The 23652-nt window shown below is 46.9% G+C and overlaps 1 protein-coding gene across 1 annotated transcript in view; it reads right to left on the bottom strand.

Annotated features, from left to right (window-relative positions):
• Positions 1-560: 560 nt before the first annotated feature.
• The window catches only part of GATA4 (GATA binding protein 4), a gene marked incomplete at its 5' end in the record, with an annotated part of 23359 nt that continues 267 nt past the window's right edge, over positions 561-23652 (bottom strand). The window contains 6 exons of the mRNA XM_010016952.1: positions 561-1034; positions 1238-1383; positions 1646-1733; positions 2905-3030; positions 4840-5009; positions 23524-23652. The exon at positions 23524-23652 is cut by the window's right edge and continues 17 nt beyond it. Coding sequence (XP_010015254.1) covers positions 852-1034; positions 1238-1383; positions 1646-1733; positions 2905-3030; positions 4840-5009; positions 23524-23652 — 842 coding nt within the window. The remainder of the gene's footprint in view (positions 1035-1237; positions 1384-1645; positions 1734-2904; positions 3031-4839; positions 5010-23523) is intronic.

Below are 23652 nucleotides of genomic sequence, written 5' to 3'. Positions count from 1 at the left end.
TGGTTTGTAGCTATCCATAAGGGAAGAGCCCAGCAGTTTCCTCCAGGATTTGACAACCAACGTGGGTCTCCTCTACCTGCTTCCAGAAGCTTCTTCCTTCCAAAATCCCTCTTTGATTTTGGGCAGACCTTCTCCAGGCTCAGCCAACAAACTGTTGAAAACACAGTCCCATGATTTCATAATGATAAATAGCAAAGGAGTTACTATTAAATACGGACATTCATAGCTTTTCAGACCATCTAGGAAAATGAAGACAATGCTCTAGATGTGTGAGCTGAGGATGTGTGTGCAGGAGGGTCTCTTTTTTTTCTCTGCCCTAGATCATATCAAGTCCACTAAAGCCACTACGGCATGTCTAGTAAAGTCTGTTCTGGAGCTGGCTCCATTTGGGCGGAAGATCACTGAATCTGGGTAACGAGAAGATGGTAGCATTTTCTTCTATTCAGGAAAAGAACAGATGGTGATGGTAATACAAAGTGTCTTTGCTCCACCTTTGAGTCTTAAATGCCAGATATGTTTAAATAAGCAAAACTCGAGTCCTGTGTCCATCTCTGTGTGTCTGGCTGTTTCATAGAAGGTGGTGACAATCAAATAGAGAGGCTCATTTAAAGGGGGGAAAAAAAGGCTTCAAATCCATTAGTCACTTTGAGATTTGAGTCTTCTCTGTTAGTTTCAAAAGAGCTCTCCTACACCTCAGATAAGTCCTCTTTACCTCTTTGCTGGAACATCTCACAAGGGGGGAGAAGGCAGCAGAGAAAGGGAAGTGGGAAACAACATTGACTTGACGATTACATGGCATCTTCTTCATCTCTCGAGCAGCTCAGCCTGAAGTTCATGGGTGGAAGGCCAGGTTATGCAGTTATGATGTCCCCATGGTTTTCAGCTAACACCAGGCTGTTCCAGGAGTCCTGTTTGGAGCTGGTTTGTGGAGACTGGCTGATAGCTGACTGGTAAGCCTGTGGGGAAAGCTTCAGAGCTGTAATCGCAGGGTGAATAGATGACCCATGTCCAGATATGGCAGAGACAGAGAATGCCTATGGAAAGAGGAAAATCCTGTGAACAAGGCTTCAAACCGTAGAGGACTATACGAATCCTTTTATGGGAGGCTGGTGCTATTGTAATAACACATCTGAGGATTTGCTGTAGAGCTGCAGATTGCAGCCTGTGCATGATACTTAGAACAGGCTACCATCCTTGTTCCCGTCTTTTTCCCACTGACAGCATCTCCCCTCTCTACCTGAGAAATTGGGCTTGGGTGCCCATAATGAGATGAGAGCCCAGGTTCTGTTTTTATGGGGCGCATTTCCTCCGTGGTCGTGGCACTGCTGCTGCTGCTGCTGGTGGAGCTGGTGGTCGGGGTAAGACTCTCACTGCCGGATGGACCTGTGAGAAAGCAGATGGTAAAGCAGGTGCTTTCCAAAGACCTTTCGTACAGAGCTGTACCTACTAAAAACTTTGTGTGGGTAAAAATAAAGATATAAATAGTGGGAAGGCTTTCTTGCTGCTGAAGAGCATTCGACCATCCCCCATTTCTGAAGAATCAGCACATTTTGTGTTGGGGTGTCTGACTTGCAGGACATGGTGGTCAGAAACAGAAGCACCCACACGTATACACATTCAATAAACTCCTCCATTCAACACTTGCCTGCTGATGTCTTTGTTTTGTTAAGGTTCTTCGGCTTGCGCTTCCTCGTCTGAATGCCTTCTTTTCTCATTGCTAAAGGCCTTGGGACCTGTGGACCCAAATGTAAGAATCACATTGGTTTCTGTATGTCCGTAAGGTCATCTAGGAGAATATGATTTCAGCTCCACCTTGTAAGCTCCATGAAAACCATCTGATTTAATTGAAAGCAACAAGATGGAGCCCAAATTCACCGGCCAGCGTTGCTGTGAAGAGGTACGTCAAGGCTACAAGATGTGCATCCAAATGGGAATAGATAGGTTCTCACACACACGTATAGAGTGTTTTAAGGCCAGAAGCGAAACAACAGCTTGTCTGATTTACTTTCCTGTTTAACTGAGAGCAGAAGTCTTTCTGACTAATCCCTGATTTCTGGAAATGTACCAAACCTGTGTGGGGAGACTTCCCTTAGGAAATGATCCCACTGAGGTAGTTATCCTCATAGTCAAACCCCTGCTGGGATTCCTAAGAATTGTTGGGTTAGGTAAAGCTTCCCCTCATCCACCTTGTCTTCCAGCTTTGACCTGTCTCTCATGAATGCTCTTTCATCCACTGTGAAGCAGTGGACATAAGTGAGAGCATGGATGTGTATAAAACCTCTAGAAGCAGCAAGGAGAAGCAGAACTGGGATTTGCTTCTGTGGCCAGGGTGTTGAAGGCCTCCATCTCTGCCATGAGGGGTGGCCCCATTGTCACTGACTGATGGGAGGATGGGAGATTTGCATCTTGAAGTCCTGCTGTACCTTGGACTCCAACAGGACTCTTCTAGGTATAGCAGACATGACATAGATACATGAAGCCTCACTAACAGGAAGGGATGATCTGGACATCCATGCAAGAAAAATTGTCTCTCAGTCCCATGAGAAGTCTACAGCCAAGTCTTAGCTGGGATCTGACACTCTGCATGGAGGAGCTCAGCCCTTCTGTGTGTTTCTGACTCAGACTTTTCACTAAAGTGCCTGAATTTAGGTAGGAAGAACCTGGGCCTAGTTTTGTTGCTTTTTAGGATTTTGATGCTAAGGGTGACTAATCAGTGTATGAGAAATGCCCAGCATGCGTCACCCCTTGCCAGTATAAACACGATGTAATGTTGAGGGGGGACTAAAGCCCACGGTGACAGCAGGACCAGCAGCTCCTGGAGAGCACGGAGTTGTGCAATGGACCCAATCCTTTGGTGTTATTGATACCCTGGCTGTAGAGAGCAGAAATCATTGGAGGTGTTACCCCGTGGAGCTTCATGTAGAGTCCGCAGGCATTACAGACAGGCTCTCCCTCGGCGTTTCTGCGCCACAGCGTGGTTGTCGTCGTCTGGCAGTTGGCACAAGAGAGGCCAACGCGGCGGGAAGCCGACTGCAGGGAAAGGCAGAGGAGAAAACACATCAGCCCTCTGCTGCTGCCACCAGCAGCATCTCACATCCCCGTGAGCTCGCTCCAGCACGCCTTGGGTTTTCCTCTCCTCTTGCCTCTCTTTTTTCTCTGTCTCTGTGGATAACACAACCACCTTTTTCTTCCCCTCTTGCCCTTCAGCTTCTGCTCCACTGCCTTTCCACTGCCTTTCCACTGCCTTTCCACTGCCTCCTGCCTGCCATTGCTGTTCTGACATCTCCTGGGGTATCTCAGATGGTGCCTGAGACGTCACCCAAACAGAACGCCAGATCTCCAGCAGGTTTGATAGCAGCTTACAGACCCACTCCATGTGCACACCCCTACTCTAAGGTGTCTGAATCTCAGACCCTCCTGCCCTTTCAGGCTCCTGAGCCTTTCACCTTCCAAGCATCATGGCATATCCCAACAAGATATTATCAATGCCATGAATGTTACATACTCCTTACTGGCTTTGTGTGATGGTGCTTATGTGGCTTGAGGGGGAGATAAGAAAGAATGCTTCTAGTAGCATCATCTTCCTAAAGAGAGATAATTAATAGGAACCCTCACTAATGAAGCAACACAAGGGAATGGGCCTTCTAAAGTTCCCTTTCTGGGTGAGCTGGTTTAGCTACTCTCAGAAGGCCACAGGAGAAAGAAAATTTCATATCATATAAAATATAAGGGGATCAGTTAATCTACAGCTGCAGGACAACAAAAATTGAAATTCAAGTACTTCTTAAGACATCAGAAGCTGGAAACCCACTGATGAAGAGAAATCAAACACTTCTTTAGTTGTAACCTCACCATGTATTTGCTTTAATCATGGTCCTTTGTAAGTGGACCAAGAGCTTAAAAGAGAGCTTGCATCAGAGACAAAGATCTCCCCTTGCAGGGCTCTCTGGCATATCTCAGTCTCCAAAAAAAAAGGGTTTACACAATGACAGATTAAACTAAATCACTGAATGTATTTATTTAGGCAGACCAGCTGGCATTACTTTAACCATGGCCCTACACTGCATCCCTAGGCATGTCCTCCTCTTCTTCATGAAAGTTCTCTTCTAGAAGAAAAAGCAGGAATTTGGCCATTTTTGCAAGGTTTCCAGATTTTCAGCTGCCCAGCCAAGTGACAAAAGTGCGTGGACAGACCTGCACAGGTCATCCATTTATATTTCTCATGGGGTTTTCCAAGCCTTACCCCAAGGCTGTGCAGAGTTAAGAGCATGCATGGCTGCTTGCTGTAAAGGGCCAAGCCTGGTACCCAGCGGGGCATTCCAGATGTTCCCAAGGGTTGCAGGTAGACCGGTAAATGAGAGAGGGCAAGGTCCTGGTGCCAGGGTGCAGGCACTGGCTGTCAGTGCCGTGCCTAGGCAGGGGGCTTCACAAGAGGGCGCTGGCTGGCTGCGACTGGTGGCAGCGCTCAAGCTGCCCGTGTCATTTCTGACACTTGCAGGGGACGGTTTAGCACAGACAGGTCTGAGCCATGCAGAGGGCAGTGCAGGCTGGGGATGGAGCCTCATGGAAGACAAGGAGTGGAGAAACACGGTCCTCAGAGTGGCTTGCTGGCTCCCTTCTGCCTGGGGTCATAGAATCACAGAATGGTTTGGGTCAGGAGGGACCATAAAGCTCATCCAGTTCCAACCCCCTGCCACGGGCAGGGACACCTTCCACTAGACCAGGTTGCTCCAAGCCCCTGTCTCCAACCTGGCCTTGAACACTGCCAGGGATGGGATCTTTTTGCCTCATCCTTGCACACAGCCTTGCCCCACATGCATTTGTGTGATCTTGACTTACCAGCCTCCTCTGAGGTTTGAACAAGGGCCGGTTGATGCCGTTCATCTTGTGGTAGAGCCCGCAAGCATTGCAGAGGTAGTGCCCCGTGCCATCTCTCCTCCAGAGCGGGGTGGACATGGCCCCACAGTTGACACATTCTCGTCCCTCTGAATAATCATCAAAAAATTCTGCTGCCATGATGGGAGAGAAGGGAGAAGGGTTGGTTCATTAGGTGGTCATACACTCAGTTTCTGGTCTGGTTCTCAGTTTAGCCCAGAGTGACATTTCAAGAAATCACAAATATTCAGCTTTTGTAAGTTGCAAGAAACAGCTCTTCCTTTCTTAAGGAAGCCCCCCCCCCGGATTACTGGGCAGAGGAACTCCTTTCCCTGCTATACGGTGTTGGCTGCAGGACTTCTATGGCAGCAGGGATGTGCTGGGACACGGATACAAGAAGACAGAAATAGAAACCTTCCCTTCTGCTCTGACGTTATCCAATTTTCAGGATTGGACATAGCCAGCGCAAACAGATTGGGGCAGGCGAACAGCCACATTTGCAATCCAGACAAATTGCCTCTGACCACAGAGAAACACAAGCCTGGACCCACAAAGTAGAACTGCCCAGAGATCAGACAGATGCCCAAGCATCTCTCAACAGGGCTTAAGTAGGTGTGGGCAGGGAAAGCTATTCCACATTCCCTGTTTCCACCCAGCCCCTTGCAGAGGTGAATGGCTGCAGAGAGCCAAGGGGAAGAGATGTTTATGGGCCTTTGCCCTGTTCTTTGCATAAGAACATCTCCTGAACTACAGCAACCCACAAGTACAACCCCAGCTCAGGCTGTCAGCTAACAGACATCGTCACTGAGCATCTGTGTATCAGAGACTGAGCTTTTGATGCAAATCTCCATCATGCTTGATGTCAATCTCCAGGGCTTTGCTGCACTGACCCACCATGTTCCTGGTTCATCCTCCACCAGGGCCTGGCTGAAGCTGTGATATAAGGATGAGGACAACTGCCCTGGGCTGGGCCAGTCCAATCTCTCTGGCTATGGCAGGTTCATATCATCTGCAAGGCAGTGCAGAAGTCAGCACAATGCACCTTGTCTGCACCACCAATTGGTCAGCTCACCTTTGGATGCAATGCCCTCAAAAAGCCAAGAACTTTGCCTAATAGACATCATCTATCAGCCTTGCTGACATGTAAATATATCTGCACCGAGATGGCATGGCCCCTGAAAATGCATGCTACTGATAGTTCCACCTCGAGAGCATCAGCTACTGAGTTCAGCTTGGGGACGTATCGTGCTACAAAACCATTCCTTCCTGCACATGGACACATTCTCTTGTGGGCACCAAAAAGGGAATGATAGACAGCAGAATAACTGGGGAGAAGAAGAAAATGACAAATGACAGCAAAGGTCTCCATTACTTAGCGTAGGCTGGGAATAACCTAAGCTGCTGAAAAAATTCCCAAAAAACCACAGCGCACAGGAAATATTTGGAGGACAGCAAGAGCTTTGCATCAGGACCTTGAGCCAGCATAAAATTAGCTTTTAAAATGTTATTGTGCATCTTGCTGTATTTTCTGCTAGTCTACCTGCTTCTTATACAAGTATCCCAACTTCCTGCTGGAAGAAAATAGTTCCCTAAAGAGCAAACCAACAAAATTTGGCCTCCTGCCGATCTGTGGCTCAATCCCACTTGGATTCACTGATATCTACCAGGGGTTATGTTCGAACATCAGCATTATTTTCTCTTTTCTCCAGACTATTTTTGGAAAATCTGTAGGAAACTACATAACCATGAACCAGCCAAAGGATTCAAAAATTACTGAAGTGGTGCCAGTAAACAGAGACACAAAGAAAAAGATTCATGTGAGCCTAATTCTCCCTAGAAAACCAGGCTAAAAATGACAAGACATTACACCATAGGCCAAATGCTAGAAAACAGTAAATAAGTGCTCTGGACCAGAAAAGGATGAATCCAGTATCTTCTCAGCTTCTTAGGAAGATCTCATTAGCTTTGAGCAATTGTGGTGGGTTAGGAAAGATGAGAATCCCTCCAGGTGATTTTGTACACATGGATTCAGTGATACCGGTAACCATAATGCCTCACTTTCCCCTTTAAAGTCATGACTGAATCATAGCCAAAATCTAGATCAAATAAACTTCCTTTGAAAAGAGAAGGGATTGGAACAGCTGGTCAGGAAAGAACTCATTTCCTTGAAAAATCTCAAGGAAAACATTTCACTATTTTTTTTTTCATCTTAGAAGTTGTTGAGGTTTTTTATTATAATTTTCCAAAGAAAAAGCCAGATTATTTTCACAGTCATTTTTGTTCTGTGAGAAAATCCCTTCTTCTTTGAAAATAATTCAGTACAAAGTTGTTGACATAATCCAGAGAGAATTTAGAGAGCAAAGGTAGTCAAAAGGTAACAGTTAAAAACTCTCAACCGACGTGTGTTGTGTTTGTGACTAATTACAAGATACCATCTTTCCTGGAGAGTTTTCCACCTGAAAACCCAAATCTGAAAGTTTTTAATCAAAGAAAAAGGAGGAAATTCCTAGCAGTCTCTTAGAAATGTTAAGAGTTGAACTGGCTCTTGAATAAGAAGGACCCTCAAAATGTGTATGACACAAAGAGATGTCAAGTATGAATATACTTCTGGTTTTAGAAAAAAAAAGAGTATGTGGAATTCGGACTAGGCAAAGTGTAAGTCTCTTGTTTTCTGACAATTACCAAATTTGCTACTGAATAGTGAGTGTCATTTCCCAAGAGTTGGTGTGACACCCAGCTACACGTTATTTTCACTGCTGGTTTGTAATCAGACATCCAAACCACCAATACAAAGCAGTCTTGAGACCTGCTTTCCTTTTTAATCTGTATTTTTTGAGCTATATTCATCACTACTTGTTTGGTGGTTTGGTTTGGTGTGGTTTGGTTTGGTTTGGTTCAATTTACATGGGATTTGGACTGGAGCTTCTCTCTTGAGGGTCTTTCATTGGTTTAAGTTTTCACAAGTCCTCTTCTGCTTCTGTAGTAAAAGCATTTGTGTGATATTCCCCTCTCAGCTGTAGACAAAGGTGATCTTTGTGAACATTTATAAACAGGAATCACCAGTGCTCAAGATGCGGGAGGAACAGACTTTGTTCCCAGGGCGCTCCGAAGCTCCACGCGATGGGTGGCTCTCCCTAATTGCAGCCCTTATGGGGCAATATCAGATGGGTGCGTCCCCTGCATGCACCACTCAGTGCTGAGTCAGAAGACGACATCTGCACGGTGCAATCTCATTAAAACCATTGCTGGAGCCATTTGTCAGAGCAGAGGGAGCTCTGTGACCACAAGACATCTCACCTCAATCGCAAGAGATCCTCACCACAAGAGGAGAAATACCTTCTCCTGCTCCAAAGTAGGCTTGATGATGGCAAAGGATGTGTCTTGGACAAAATGGTTACTGGCTTAGAGAAGATGGTGTAAGGCTTAGTGCATGGCCCTTAGTGATAAAAGGCATTTGAGCCCCAGTGGAAAACTGGAAGGCAAGGGACTAGATTTCCTTTTAATGGAGGTCCTATAATTTCACAGCATCATTAAACTCCGGGATGAAGTTGCCAAGGGGAACTTTCTGAGTTGACCTTGCTGAGACATCCCAGCTTCTCTGGAAAACCTGAGGATTACAAAATCTCTTTACAACATAATGAGAAAGCATCACCTGCAGAGTTGCAGCCCATGCAGTTTGACATGGGTGGGTGTCCAAGACCTAGGAAATCCAAATGTTCCCAGGGCTCAGAGCCCATAGGAACTGTGATCCACCGTCAGGCTGAGCTATATTTGGTGTGGAGGTCACTGGGCTTCAAGAGCACTAATTGTTTAATTTGCCATTGTTATTACTAATGGGGATTAAGAGGGCTCCCCGGGAAAAAGCAGCAAAGTGTTTTCTTGGCTTCCGTCTAGGGGCTGGAGCTCTAAATCCTGGCATTATGAGATCCCCTGACACTTATTCCTGGTACTTAGCAGCCGGGAAAGGAAACGTTTATTCAGGCAGCAAGTTGTGCGAGTGGCTCCCGGAGGGCCCTGAACAATGCGGGGGGAAGGAAAGGCTCCCACAGTCACACTCAGGGCAATAGTTTCCGTTTCGTGGCATAGGAGCCGCTGCCTGATAATGGAGATTTATGGGTCTGTCCAGTGACCTCTGTAACAGCCTTTCTGCTCGAAAGATTTACTCCCTTTCCTGAAGCCAGGTATGGCTAGTGCTGGGACACGGCTGGGGAAAGGATAGCGTTTGCTGTATACACTGAGAAGGACATTGTCCCATGACTGGAGTTGCCTCATGTGTGCTGAATAGCCTCATCTTCCTTGTTGAACACACAGCTCCTATAAGTGCCTTTGCCTAGCCCTTATCTCAGATAATAGCAGTCTTGGGACAGTCCTCTTTATGCGTTGGGTCCCTGGCATTGACTAATGCTAATGGCCTTCTACCAATCTTCATAAGACCCTACCTTTGGTCCATGAAGGAGCTTCTCACATGAGAGCAGATCATGAAATCTTGCTGAATGACCCAGCCGGTGGAAAGGATGGATTGGCTCCTGTGCCTAGCCTGGTCATCAGCTTACTGTGTAAAAGGAGATCTTTTTCCTCTCACACCTACTGTTTATGAGGACTGCAAGGTCCCCAGGGCAGGAAATGTCAGTTGTGTGTTGCACAACAGCCTCCTGATCTTGGGTGAGGCCTTAAGCATGCTAATGTCAGAAATACTTTCTACAATGGGACATTCAGTCCCCAGGGAGCCAAGCGCAACTCCTAAATGGGGAGCTGGGGTTGGTAGGGAAAAAGCATTCTTGGATGTGGCCTTTCGTGGCTCTTAGTCGTTGGGAGTGGTCCTTCACATCCACTGCCAGGTCCACAGAGATCAGCTGGTACGGGCAATGCAGGGCTCAATAAGAAAGCAGATCTGAGCACTGCCAGGTAGCCCACTCCTCTACAGGCACACGTCCAGCGTGCCTAGGACATGACAAGCATTACCAAAGACATGGCCCACCCAAAGTCTAAGTGCTTCTGCATTCCCAATAAGGAGAATCAGACACCAACTGGGAGGTCGCCCAGGACTTGAGTGTGAAGAGCTAAAGAGTGGCTTGAACAGTCTTCTTTGGACCTTTCCGTCATCTCTGCCAACCCCAGCTCTGCTAGGCTGACAGTATTTCCAGACCTTCTGGGTTTGTTTGGGCTTTTCTTTAACAACCCTCAATCTCTTAGCCTTGGAGAGATCATCTTGAACGTGTAAAACCTGATGGATCAGGACCTAAAAGAATAATAATAGCAAAAGCACCTCCAACAGAGAGATTTTGAATCCTTCAGTTCAGAGCCAGCAACCAGTTTATAAGCTTCCAATCCCAAACCAGCCTCTAGAAGACAAAGAGCCCTCCCTACACTGGTTTGGGTCAGGCCCTGCTGCATGAGAAACAACAATGAAGTTGTCTACCTTCTTCTGCCCTCCAGCCCCTTCCTGCCTTCACCCCCTCTGGGTGAAGAGAAATGGAAAGAGACTTCCATTAATATAGCACTGGAGTTTTGTTTACAGCTGGAAGGATATTTGATATCAACATTTCCCCCTGCAGAAGTGTCTTCTCAACCCAACGAAGCAACTCAGCAAAGGAGAAGCTGTCTTTCAAACACAGTCAGGCACTTACAGGCTCTAAACAGACCCTGAGAGCAGTTTTCCCCACAGAGAAGCGGTTTCCTAAAACAATTTGTTATGATAAGAGGTGAGAGCCACAATCCGGTGTATACACAAATCCCAAATGGACTCTCTGGCGAACTCACAGCTGAGGCAAAGGACATTGGCCCCTCAGACACATGGACACCCTAGGATCTCACCCAAGACACCTTCTGCTCCAAGGGACAGCCACAATAGCACAGCAGGGGGAAACAGGATTTGCCCTTCCTGGCTGCCTAGGATGGCTTGACCCAAATCCCACAGTTGTTTCCATTAAAAAGTGACAGTGTGAAAATCCTTCCTACAGTTCAAGCCTTTAGGGGTCCTTTTAATAAATCATAGAATCATAGAATGGTTAGGATTGGGAAAGGACCTTAAGATCATGTAGTTCCCACTCCTAGCGGAGCTGAAAGGCACGTCTTCTATTTCTTTTGAATTGAGATGCTCCCATGAATTTCATGACTCCAGAAGCTGAAGTTTCAAGGGGAAAAACCCACCAGCTCACAGCAGTTAGAACTGCTGGTTGGTCCAGTATCATCACGGAACAGGGCTGAACTGGAAAGTAAGACAGCAGCAAAAAACAAGGAGAGACAAAAATGCAAGGGGCAAGGAGCAACTGTAAATAAAGAGCCCAAATTTATGCATGAGAGACATCTGCAGCCAAAAGAAAGCTGTCCAGGGGCCTTTCCTTTTTTGATGGGGACATCATCAGCTTGACACACAGACTGGGATCAGCAAGCCCATGTGCCTTATCTTACCCTTCAACTAATGGAGCTAAGGATGTTACTGTAAAAACAGGTTCTGCCCATTGGCCTTTTTTCTTCTCCCTCTTCTCTGCCTGTTTCCCCTCTGATGGAATTTAGGGGAAATTCATCAGGGCCCTACTGTTTTAGAGACTAATGGGACCTAGACATGGGGAGAGAAGGGCAGTGCCTGTCTGAGTAGTGCCCATCACCGCGTTGGTTGCTGGTGGGAGTGTAGCTCCTTTATTGCCTCTGCTCTGGATTAACAGACATCACTGTGTGATGGCTGATCTACAGGAAATGGAGAAGTGGGTAAATTCCCTGTGCTTGCCAGAAACACAGTTTCAAGCAAAATGCATCATTGTGCTGCTTCAACAGAAATGGCTTGGTGCTGTCCCAGAGTGTTTTGGGGTGTATTTGACATGTCTAGAGTGAAGAAAATGGTTTGTTACTCAGTTGGCTGCCTAGACCAAACAGTTTTCCCCCTGCAAACCTAAAGACCCTACTTAGTGCTTAGGAAACATTAAACCTACAATCTGGCTGAGCCACATGCTGCTTTCAAAAAGACAAAGAAATCTGTTTTTCCCGTGCTTCGTCAAACACTGTTCCTGTGCAACCTTTCCCAGGCCAAATGTTTCACATCAAGGCAAAGAGAACACTGTGTCCCTCCCCTGCAAAGCTCCCTCCTCTGCCTGTGGCAAGCCAAGGTCTATGGCACACACCACTGCCAACAGCCAAGAATACTCCTTTCCTTCACAGATATGTTTTCCCAAGTTTGAAGGACAGTGGACATAGAAGCAGCCAAGGGACCAGCTGAGATCATATGCAAGAAGGACACAACAAACACAAAGGTTTGTAAAATCCTGGGCCTGGCTTTTAGTTCAGTCTTGGCTCTGCAGTAGGCTTCCCTTGAGCAAGGCTTTTCATCTCCTTGTAACACTATTCTTCACCCATGAGAGGGAGCAAAGGCTCTTCCCTGCCTTGATGGAGAGGGGTGGCAGGACAGCTGTCAAAGGCCACGGTCACAGACATGGAGAGAAACCACATACATCTTGGTTGTCTCCACATCTATGGATGTGGATGGAAGAAGGCTGGATTCCTCTAAAGCAGATTCAAACAAACTGCCTGTTTTGGGAAGGGGCAAGAAGTGGTCTTGGGGGAACCGTCTAACCTCGTTGCTTGGAAAAGCACTGACAGCTCTCCAGTACACCAGAACCACCAGACCCCAAGCCATCAAACCCAGTTGTTGTACCAGAGATGAGTGGACAGACTGGTGACCCACACACTGAAGTACGATGTCCTACATCCAAACGGCACACAGTCTGCTATAAAGGGGACAGGCATACAAGCATCCCCAAGGATGCAGGGTGCTTTTGGTTGGAGCGCTTCCTGGCCACCCCTTTGATAGCAACCTGGTGTCCAACAGCAGCTTCTGCTGACTATCTGGTTGTGTGTGAGTGAACTCCAAGGTCTGCTTTCTTTTGCTGGGATGAATGCCTGATCCCACCCACCATGGTGACCTCCCCTTTCTTAGTCCTACTAGCAGTTCTTACACTTGTAAATATCTGAGGCTTTTCTGATAAACAGAAGATTCCTCTGCTTATCGACTGTCCAAATATTGTTTAACAAATCTTAGATTAGCATGGAGAGCCCAAGGAATGGCCAGGATGGGGCCATCCACAGCCTGGGGTCTGCTTTGCAGGAGGCACCTGGAAATGGTCTTCTCTCTTTTGACAAAAGAAAAATGGCAACAGAGTTATCCTCCTTGAATATGGTCCATCTCTAAATGGACATGCCCTACCAGAGGCTCTTCTTTGATGCCCGCAGGGGAAGCGATGATGGGTTAAAAAACGTAAAACAAAGCTTGGGATTTGCAATGCCATGATTCCACCTGGGCAGCTGTGCCAGGGGCTGTGCTAACATTGAAGAGCATGGTCTGTTGGGCTCCCATGGCTGGAATCTGGCACTAGTTCATCATCAAGCATGGCACAGCCTTCACATGCTCTTGGTCCACTTGGGCTCCTACAGAACAGCTAAAGACATGAAAGTCCTTAAACCATGGGAACCCAATGGTGTTTGGTCATACATGCTAGTGCAGCTTCTGCCTGCCTGATGGTGACAATCTGTCTGTCTGTAGAGGTGACTGCCAGCACCCAGGTGAACAAAAGCAAGGGTCAGCTCTGAGCCCAGGGAAATTGGTGCTGTTTGGGATCAATACAAGGACATCAGCTAGCCAGATGTATGCAGTCAATGGATCCAAACCATTCTCAATAGTAGGAGAGGGTACAGTGGGATGCAGCACAAATCACAAGCTGGGACTTAGAAAAGTGTTTTCATTTGGAGGTGGGGGAATTTCCATCCCTGGGCATTTCCAAGTCTCATCCAGGTAAAGTCACAGCTGACCTCAGCCCCTGCTAGCAGTTGTCCTGCTTAAAGCAGGAGGCTGGACTAGAGATCTTCCAACCTACATTTCTGCAGTGCTGCAACTCCAGCAATTCAAAGGTTGGTGCTGGGTTTTTTTCCTAGACCGGTGCAGATCAAAAGGAAGGACATTTATCCAAATCAAATTGGTGAAATCCTGCTTGTAGGAATACAATTGATTGTATTATTGTTATCATATGTCTGTGTACTATACATGTGTATGCATATATACACATATACACATATACACACATATATACACATATATATATGTATATATAAATGTAGACACTTGTACATATACACATATACCATGTCCTTAAGAATGCAAGCTAGGAGTCATCTCTAATCAATACTGTTTAGTTTTGCTGTTAGAATTATTATTCTATGGCTATGTAGAACATAGCTATATACACTTGTATGTCTGTATATATATATTTATATGTATGTGCACAAATACAAAATGCACAGACACACACCTATATCTATTAAAAACCCTCACTTTATGTGTCTAAAATGTATATATAGCATGTGTAGGAATATAGAAAATACATAGGATACATACTGCTCCACATGTCTACGCCTCTCTGAGCATGACGGCGCTGACCAAGATTGACGATCACATGCATATCCAAACCCCTGCCCCGGTTTTCTTTAGCTCGCTATTTAGGCACAGGCTCTGGCTCCAGTCAGGAGGTGTTACACTGATAAATCCCACTCAGAGGAGTTACACCAAAGTAAGTTAGGGCAGACCCTGGCCTCCCTATGGGATGCCAGCCAGGGACAAACAATAAGGTGTTTACTACAGTTCATCACGTTATAGGGGACAGTCAGTTTGTCTAACCCCTGGCCCTTCTCTTTTCCCCTTCTATTAGTTATTCTGAACATTAAGTCAACTCGGCCCCTGAGCAGGGTGGGAGGATGGAACAATTCTCTCAGCTGCCGATAAAGCATCTGCAAAGGTCAGTTCGCACAGAAACTGCAGCCCAGGCCAATAAAATGGCAGGTACCGAACTTATCAGGGCAACATATAACTTGCAGTTTTTCTAACTCAATTGATTGGACTTTTTATCTAAAATAACAGGCATTATAAGATAGGGGAAAGTCGAGATAAGGAAGAAAATTGAGTAGGTCTTGAATCAAGATCAGCTTGGGGACAGGTTCAAACTCCCACACCTGCCCCGGAGGAATCAATGAAAGTTGCTTGGCGTCGTCCACTCGTTTTGAAATGCTGGTGAAGTTGAGTGAACTTTGAGACTGTGGCGTTTATTCTGTGATTATAATTAACCTGCTCACCCGTTGTTATTGATTTTGTGTGAAGGGAGGTGACAGAGTCTGACTGGGATGTTGGTTTAGGAATAGAAATGGTTGGGGAGGGCAGGCAGCGGGGCAGGCAGCAGGGCAGGCAGCTCGCCCTGCTGGAGTGAGACCTTTCCCTGGCTGGGGGAAAAGAGAAGGGGGTGAGAAGGGGATTTTACCTTCGTGCTTGCGGTCCTGCTTGTACTGGGAACTGGGAAAACCCTCTTCACATCCACAGGGTCAGGGTGAATCACAGCATCAATGATCTGCCCCATTAAAGCAATGAAGCACTGAAGGTGGTTGGCCTCTAGAGAAAAGCCTTGGCTGTCCCCAGGATCCAGGGCATCCTCCCAGCCCAGGGGAGCAGGAAGAGGAGTCGCCCCCCTAGGCCAGCTGCCCCTCTCCTGCTCCGCATCACCAAGGCATGTCCCAACTCAGTGTCCTTCCCAGCAGCCAGTCCCCCGAGCAGCCAGCCCCTGGGGCCAGAACTCCCTTCCCAAAATAATCTCAGCCATCTGGGGCCAAACATGTCATTTGGAGGAGTCCTGATGTCTGGGGCTCACTACTTCACTGATTTTTTTACAGCTCCACTGCTGCAAGCCCTGAATATTGAATAATGATGGCTCCCTGGCTTGCAGACCCAAGATTCTGGCTTGGAAACTCATAGGAGTTTAAATAATAAATAGTAGGTTATGTTTTTGGTCTCTTCTAGAGTTTCAGCATGAAGGAATCAGGGTTTCCTATTTTTTCTCTTGTCCAGAAAAGCTGCTCCTTTCCTTTCCTGCAAAAGCAGAGCCTGACATACAATAACATGACTCCGGAAGCTGGAGCTGGAAGTTAAAACGAGGTGCACCAAAGCCCAAGGGCTGACAACAGCCGGAGGCAGGCAGCTGAGAAGCAGACAAGAGGGAGATGTCTCCTAAACTGTTCGGAGATGTTTGCAGAACCAAGGGAGACAGCCTACTCTCCCAGCCCTCGAGGACAGAGGACAGCCTGGAACTTGCTTAAATATTATAGACACAGGCAGAGCACGCTATACAAGCAGGAGTTGTGGGAGAAAAAAGGCAAGTCGGCAATATTTGGTTTCCTTCTACCCCCCTGCTTCATCTCTGTCCTCAACCTCTTCTGCTAGGCTCAGGTTCTAACCTTTCAGGGAAGCCTGATGGCAACAGGCACCCATTTCTAGCCCAGCACCCCGTAAATACACTGTGCTGCAGCTGGAAGCATTGGCCAGAGGGAGATGGGTGAGCTTTGGGAAGAAGAGCAAGAGCTGGCAGTGGCATCCCACTGCGGGACCTCTCCTGAAATGCTCTCCCGGCAGACACCGACCTAATTCCCAGGGATTAGGAGGAAACATTTCCAGGCAGCGACTCTGTTATTCCAGATTCAGAAGTGTCCAGTACCAGTCCCTGGTGGAGACGGGAGATCAGCCCTGCTGCATCCCTCATCCGGCTGCCCTCGCCCCACCTCTGATGCAAAATTTACTTTTCCCCCAACTTTTCATGAATTATTTTTTCCTTTCACAAACATGATGATTTTCCGTGTCTCTCCCAAGGCTGGTGTGAGCTGTTCGAGCCCCACTGGCTCTGATAAGGGGCTCACCAGCTTTACGTGATGCTAAAAATAATTAAAACAAACCCACAAATCCCTTCATGCTGCAACATATAAACCGAGCGGCCACTTTCCAGAAAGGAAAAAGAAAGGTCCCACTGGCTTTTAGGGCTTCACCTCCCAAAGAAAACCTATAGGTCCACATATAATTTGCAGGAGGCTGCATTTTTTCCCTAGGAAATCTTCTTGCATGGGCCTGATCCTGCACCAGTTCCCTTTGCTTTAAAATAGGAATAGTTTCAGCTCTGAGCAAGTGAGATGTTTTTCTGCGGGTTGTTTGGGGTTTTTTTCTTCCTAGTCTATACTGATTTTGGGTAGGGGATTTTTTTGGGGGGAGGGAGCTGATCCTGCATCCTCTGTCCTGCGATACTTGCCTGGGTGAAGGAGAGATTTGGCTTAGAAAGATGTTGGAAACAGCAGAAAGATGTAGGAAGGACCCAACTTTCCCTCCCCCAAGCAAAGGGTACATCCTACATTTAGGTGTCCACCTAATTAAGCAAACACACACACACCCCCTTTATGCCAACAAATAATTAATAAGAAAAATCATTACCAGGCACTTCTTGGAAAAGAAGAAATTATTTTTGCTTCCAGTTGACACTGCCCCAAACTTGGCTTTAAAATACAGCCCTTGCCAAAACCTGAAATCTGAAACATTTCAGCGCTGATGGCGGGGTCAGATCTATGTCCAGCTTTGAGAAATCTCTGCCCAGATATTCTTTCTTAGCAGACCCAGCACCCACCCGCCTGTGCTTTTTTTGGGGATGAGAAAATCCAGCTCCAGTTTATCGTATTGAAAAAGAAATCACCGCCAAGTGCCCTGAGTGTTCCAGAGGGTGCAGCAGCATGGGGAATGCTGCGAGCTCTGCAGCAAGTGACCTTCTGGAAAGCTGCAAGGGACAAAATAAACCCAACACGTTTCTGCAGTACGAGACCTTACAATGGCATCGCTCAGTGTGGCCGAACTTTGGGGCTTTCAAAAGAGCCTTTACTACGGCTTGAACCAGCTGCTGAGAAGCCAAGGATGATCGAATTATTTTCGAGCGCTGTCATGCATGTGTAAGCACGCATGTATAAAGACCTCGCTGCTCAGGCATGGCAGATAGTTGGGTTTAATTTGTCATGACGGATGTATTTACAGCTTGGACCGGTCACCGTGACCGATGATATGGGGAAGACTTGTGTAAAGGCCAGAGAGATGTTAGTATTTTGCCATAATGCTGAACGTTATCATAGGCAGCTGCGAGGGTTTTGTCCCACAAAGGGGATCCACAAGGTTTTTTTCTCCATAATAAAACCCTTCAATCCAACCTTATAATGAAATTTCCTTGTATAATTTGAGTTAATTTTGGAGGTAAGAGCATGTTCTCACATTATTTCCCTGGTTACTTAAGCGGCACTTCACACTCGCGCACCAAAGGCGTATTTGCACCTTCCTGCCAGACAGCAGCGTGAATTCAGGATCCATCTACGAGGTGAATATTTGGCATTTCCAAGCTCCCTTTTCGCAATCCTGCAGGCGTAATTGCACATCCCCTCCCAAAGCAAGCCAGACCTCTAACAACCCAACCTTGCCGTTAGGACTGAAGGGTTTTGGCAGCATAATCACGTTATTTGGGGATCACACCTCCCTGTAAGACGCGGCCAGCGCAGCCTTCCAGCATAGGCAAAACCAGCTGATTAAAGCCCATGGTCTGAGCTCTCAACACAGATCCCCACCTGGTTTCGCAGGCAGTGGTGAGCCCCAAATGGGAGGCAGACGCTTCGTTAAGTCTTTTTATAGCAAGGTTGCAAAAGCCTCCAAGGACCCAAGGTGTTCCGCTGCATCCCCCCACCTTCCTCTGCCCCCCAGGAGCATCACCGAGCAGGGGGAGATCCTCAAATATCCTATTTTCAGTGAGGAAACTATAGGGAGAGAAGGACACAGCAGACTGGCACGTGAATTTGGGAACAAAACCTCCGAAAGATGATATTTTCTATTTCCACCCCTTTCCCCTTCACATGCAAAGCTGTGCAGGCTCGAGAAGCAAAAATTTCATCCCAGAACCCTGTGCTCATGAGAAACAAGGTCCCTGAAAGTTTGGGGACTACACTATCAAATTGTCTTAAATTGAATTTTCCCTAAAATTGCATTTTTCCACCTTCATTTTATCAGCCCCTGCACACATTCTCCTGCAGCCGACCTTCAGGCACAAACACTTGCTCATCTCTCTGTGCCGCTGCTTTTTTCACTGAGTTTGGGATTTTTATTTGCTGGTTGATGCTTTGTTGGAGAGTGTTTTTTTTACGGCATCCTGAATCCTTCAGAAATGGTTTTACCATTCAAAATGCCCAGTTGCGTTTGGGATAACAGATTCTGGGGAGCCCCTCTCTGCCTGCCGTGCCAAGGTTTCCCCATAATCAGACTAGCACCGAGCAGAAGGATCAGGCCCAATTTTCTTGGGAAACATTGCCTGGTAAATGCTTATTTCCAAAGGTTTTGCCTTTTTCCCCCAAAATTGATGGAAATAAATGTGTAGAGAGCAAAATATAGGCTGTCTCTTAGAAAAACAATTGCTATTATTGTTGCAAGGATAAAGGCACGTACACGAGTGTATGTGTGGAGGAGAAAAAAAGTTAATTCTGGCTTAATAAGTCTTAGATTCAGTGCCACTATCTGCTGCCTTAGGTTTTACGGCTTTACAAAAATTCGTGAGCACTTACAATGTATTACGTACTACACTATGGCTGTTGTATGCAACATACACATTTTTATGCAGTAATAAAATGCAATTTTCAATTAAGGAATTGTATTATTAATCAGGGTGATATAGGGCCCGTGGTGGCTTTATTTGCACTTTAAAATACACCGTATGTGGATTTGGGTGGAAATAATTAGTTGCGTGTTTGAGCTTGATCTTGCTCAGAGATTAGAAACCTTAATTCTGTGGGTTTCACCCCGAATCCCAGACTGACTGGTGACAATTAAATTAGGCAGGAGAGCAGAAGGTGGCTTGAAACCTGCAGGGGGGGAAAACAAAGCCCTGGGCCAACCTTCCCCTACGGGGGAGCCGAGGTGAGAAATGCAACCGATTGCAAAACGGGGGATGTAGGGTCCCGTGCGAATGAGTCCTATGACCCCATCCTCCATCCTACGGCCCTATCCCTCATCCTACAGCACCATCACTTCATCCTACAGCCCCATGTCTTCATCCTATGGCCCTATCCCTCCATTCTGTGGCCCCATCCTTCATCCTATGGCCCCATCCTTCCAAGGACAGGGACAAGAGAGATGGGGCTCCCCTGATTGCCCACTGCCCCATGGGGAGCAGCCACTTTGTCCTTCAGTGTGTGGGGAAGGTCGGGGGCTGCTTGTAGAGCAGAGGGTTTTAACAAATGCCAGTGACTTACTGGAAATGCCGGCCCTGGGGATGCTACAGGGCAAATCTCTTAGCATCCCTATGGGAAAGTGTAAGATCTGGTTCACAATCTCTCCCCCACCAGCAGTAGAGAAGGCATTTTCCAACCGAGCATCTGCTCCAGGCTTTGATCTTCCCAGGTGCTGTTGCTGTGTTCAAATGGTGCCCGTTCGAGGAACCCTAACTTCGACTTAGTCAAAGCAAAACGCAGGGTGCCCGTTAGAAATGCCCACAGACCCTCGCTCCAATTTACTCCCAACCATATCAGCCTGCTTGATGCCACAGCAAAAGAAAAACCCAGTGCTTTTTAGCCAAAAGCAAAATTACAGGGGGTGGGGATGGCAATTCAGGATCTGCCCTCCATCCTCATCCTCAGAAACATCCCGAAGACAGCAAGCAGCAGCCGGCTGGATGTGCTCGGGCTCCTGTGCCGCCCTCGATCCCTGCTCTCCTTTGCTTGGGGAAGGGGGAAGGAGCAAACTGCTCCTCCATGCTAATTCTGGGACAGATTTCAAGAGGTTTCGGGGGCTGGCAGGGAAGTCTCTTCAAAGGGCACTTTGCAGCGGGTCCTTTTCATGCCTCATTAAGTCGGGAATTCGCTGTAACCCCATCCAAGGCGATGCCTGAAGCAAGTTCACGGCCTCGACTGCAGGGTCTGATCCTGCCCTTCAGGGTAATGAAATCACTAGCCAAACTTACTCTGAAAAGCCCAAATCTGGCATTTTGAACTCACACTGGGGACAGGGCGGTGTCTTTTATGCACCCATCCTTCCCAGTGCTTTATACCACAGAGCTACATTGGCAATTTTTAACCCAGGCCAAAATTCCTCTTATTAGGGAAAAACAAGAAAATTTTTCTTTCTTGTAGTATAATTTAATTTGGATGCATTTCACTAAACTTCTTTTCCTGGTGCGTTGCTTTACAGTGGGGAAAAAATGTCATGCCCACTTGCACAGACTGTGTATCTGTGTCTGCTTATACAGCTACACCTGCATAGACCTGATCTTCATTATTAAAAAATGAGAATAATTAAAATCCTAATGATCCCAGGGGTGCTCAGCAATTAGAGCTACCCAAAGCTGATGGTTCTCCAGGAAGTCAAATCACTGGAAGAAAATACACTGCAAGAATCACTTGATTTAATATAGCGAAGGATTGTGGTTCCACCTTGAGATTCCTCGTTGTGCAGAGAATAAAAATATCTTTAGTCCTAAGGAAAGGCAAAGGAAAGAGTCGGCTCCACTGTGCCGGGCACTGCTCAGCCGCTCAGCCGGGCTCCGATGTGTTATTAAACTGGGTCTGCAATGGGTGCAATACACAACAGTGTTTCCCCCCGCACTGCATCTTTCCCTGCCTTTGGGTTTTCAGCACATCAAGGCTTTTTACCCTTGCTCATAAGAAAATATCCTTTTCTCCTGGCTCAGAAACAACCAGCCAGTCTTTTCATGCTTCATGACCCCCTCCTCGATACCTGCAGCCTGTGCAAAGCACCGTCCCGGTGTCAGAAAGGGACCCAGCTGGGAGAAGCCCGGCAGTGGCTGCGTCCCGGCTCAGGGAGAACAGGGATAGGGGCAGGTCTGGACCTTAAACTATTTTCCAGGGGAACTACCTTCCAAAAAGTCCATTTTAATCCTGGATTTAAAACTTGCCAGCTTTCAGGCAGTTTTTTTTTTTATTTTTACCAAAAACAAAGCACTTTTTACTTAAAACCGAAGTGCTTTTTCCACATTCAAGGCAGAGACATAATTAAACCCAAGTTAATAAATCCTCCGGTTTCTGCCGCGAAGGACGGAGGCAATGCCGTGAATCCAGCACCTGAATCGGGACCCAGCGATGGAAAAGGGTCCCGGTTCCTTCCTCCTTAATTAGAGACCACTGACGTTTTCTGGCACATCCTGTCTTCCCGGTGCTATTTAAAAGCCCAGATAAAAAACACCTTTTGCCACCAAAATGCAGGCTGTGAGACCTGCAGTGCAAACTGCTGCTGAGCCCCCCAAACTGCTGGCTTGAAACCCCCAAATCACTACGCTCAGTCTCCGGCACTTTACAAGCCGATGGATATTTTTGCAACCACAATATTCATTTGCATTATTTTAAAGTTATTTTTATTACTAAGAGCCCTTTAGAGACCAATGAAGAAAGCAGGCATTTTTTCCCCAGGGAAGAGATGGCACCGTAGTCAAATACAAACACACTATCTCCTTGTTAATGTTCATTTATTATATGATTATTTGATTCATCTTGTTTTTTATTCCTATACTTTCTACCTTCTCGTGGCTTCCCAAAACTGGTTGGCCAAAACTTTATCCTTAAAGATAATCTCTTCCGCATTTTAAGCAATTTCATAACGCCCAAAGAAAAGCAAAAGGCTTTGGCGAGGTATAAAGCCTTCACTGACGCCCAGCTTTCCTTTCTTTACGTCTTAAAATAGTGCTGAAGATAAAGGAAATCTTGCCAGACGGGGTGGGAAAATTGCCCTCCAAAATTTAGGTTAAAGTATGCAACCTTAAAATATACCTGCACACAAATTTGGGTCATTTTCTTTGTTAATCCCAACCCCAAAGCCGACAGAAATACCTTTGTGGAGAGAAAACGGGAAAGAAAAAAGGGTTTATGAAACAGCGATGCAAAGCTGTGCCCCCCATTTCTCTCTCCCTTTTTCCCCTCTTCCTTTCTACTAAATATAAAAACAATATTTTAAGACATTGGGGACAGTTTCTGGTTGTAGACCCAGAGGAGCTTCATGAAATTAAGGCTCCAAGATGGGGATCGGCACAAGAGATCAGGACTGAAATATTTCAGGGGGCAAGGAGACACTGAGATACAGGTCAGGGTCCTTCAGATGTGCCTGTGAATCCCTCAGGAAGTGTGATAATAAATGTGGAAGCATTTCTTTTTTTCTTTCTCCATCATCTCTCCCCTCTCAGGACCAAATTTCCCTTCGCTTTCCCTTTTTCTAGCCTAACTGGCCTTAAATAAAAGAAGATGTAACATGGAGCAGTGCGAAGGGAACATCTGGGATTCACGGGCCACACTTCAATTTTACCATTTTCCGTGCAATTTCCCCCCATTTTACACCTCAGACAAGCCCAGGAAGGGGCTGCCTGTGCTCACACAGAACATCGTGGTCCTGCACACCGGCATCATTCCCTTCGCAGCCCCTAAATCCCCTCGGAGCTGTTTGTGGAGCCGTCAGGCCCTGGCACGGGAGCTCGGCACGTCACTTCTTGCTGCTCCAGGCCTATCCTGAATTATACTGTTTTTTTTTGAAACTGAGGGGTTTTTTTAGGATATTTTGAAATGCTGGTTTTGTAGACAATGTGTGTGCAGGGGGGGACGGTAGGGAGGGACGGCAGCACCACGGGGACCCCATGTTTTGCAGCCATATCCCAAATACGCCGAGTTTCTCACTCCTGCCTTTCGCACCTCCTCGCCCTACCCAAAGAGGGGTGGGTGCACAAATATTTGGGGGTGATGGGGGTGAAATTCTCCCTCCCCTATCCCCACCGTGCCTGTGCTCACCTATGTTGGCATGCCGGGCGGCTGCGGGCGTCCCTCGGCTCTGCAGGTTGTGCAGCATGGGGCTGTCGAAGGGTGAAGAAGTCCAGGTCGTGGCCATTTCGGGGCTCATGTAAGACGGGTAGGGGCTGG

The sequence above is a fragment of the Nestor notabilis genome, unplaced genomic scaffold (genome assembly GCF_000696875.1).
Source record: "Nestor notabilis isolate BGI_N333 unplaced genomic scaffold, ASM69687v1 scaffold19736, whole genome shotgun sequence".
Classification (NCBI taxonomy): Eukaryota; Metazoa; Chordata; class Aves; order Psittaciformes; family Psittacidae; genus Nestor; species Nestor notabilis.
Note: the sequence above shows the minus strand (reverse complement) of the source record. Positions and strands in the feature narration are given on the sequence as shown.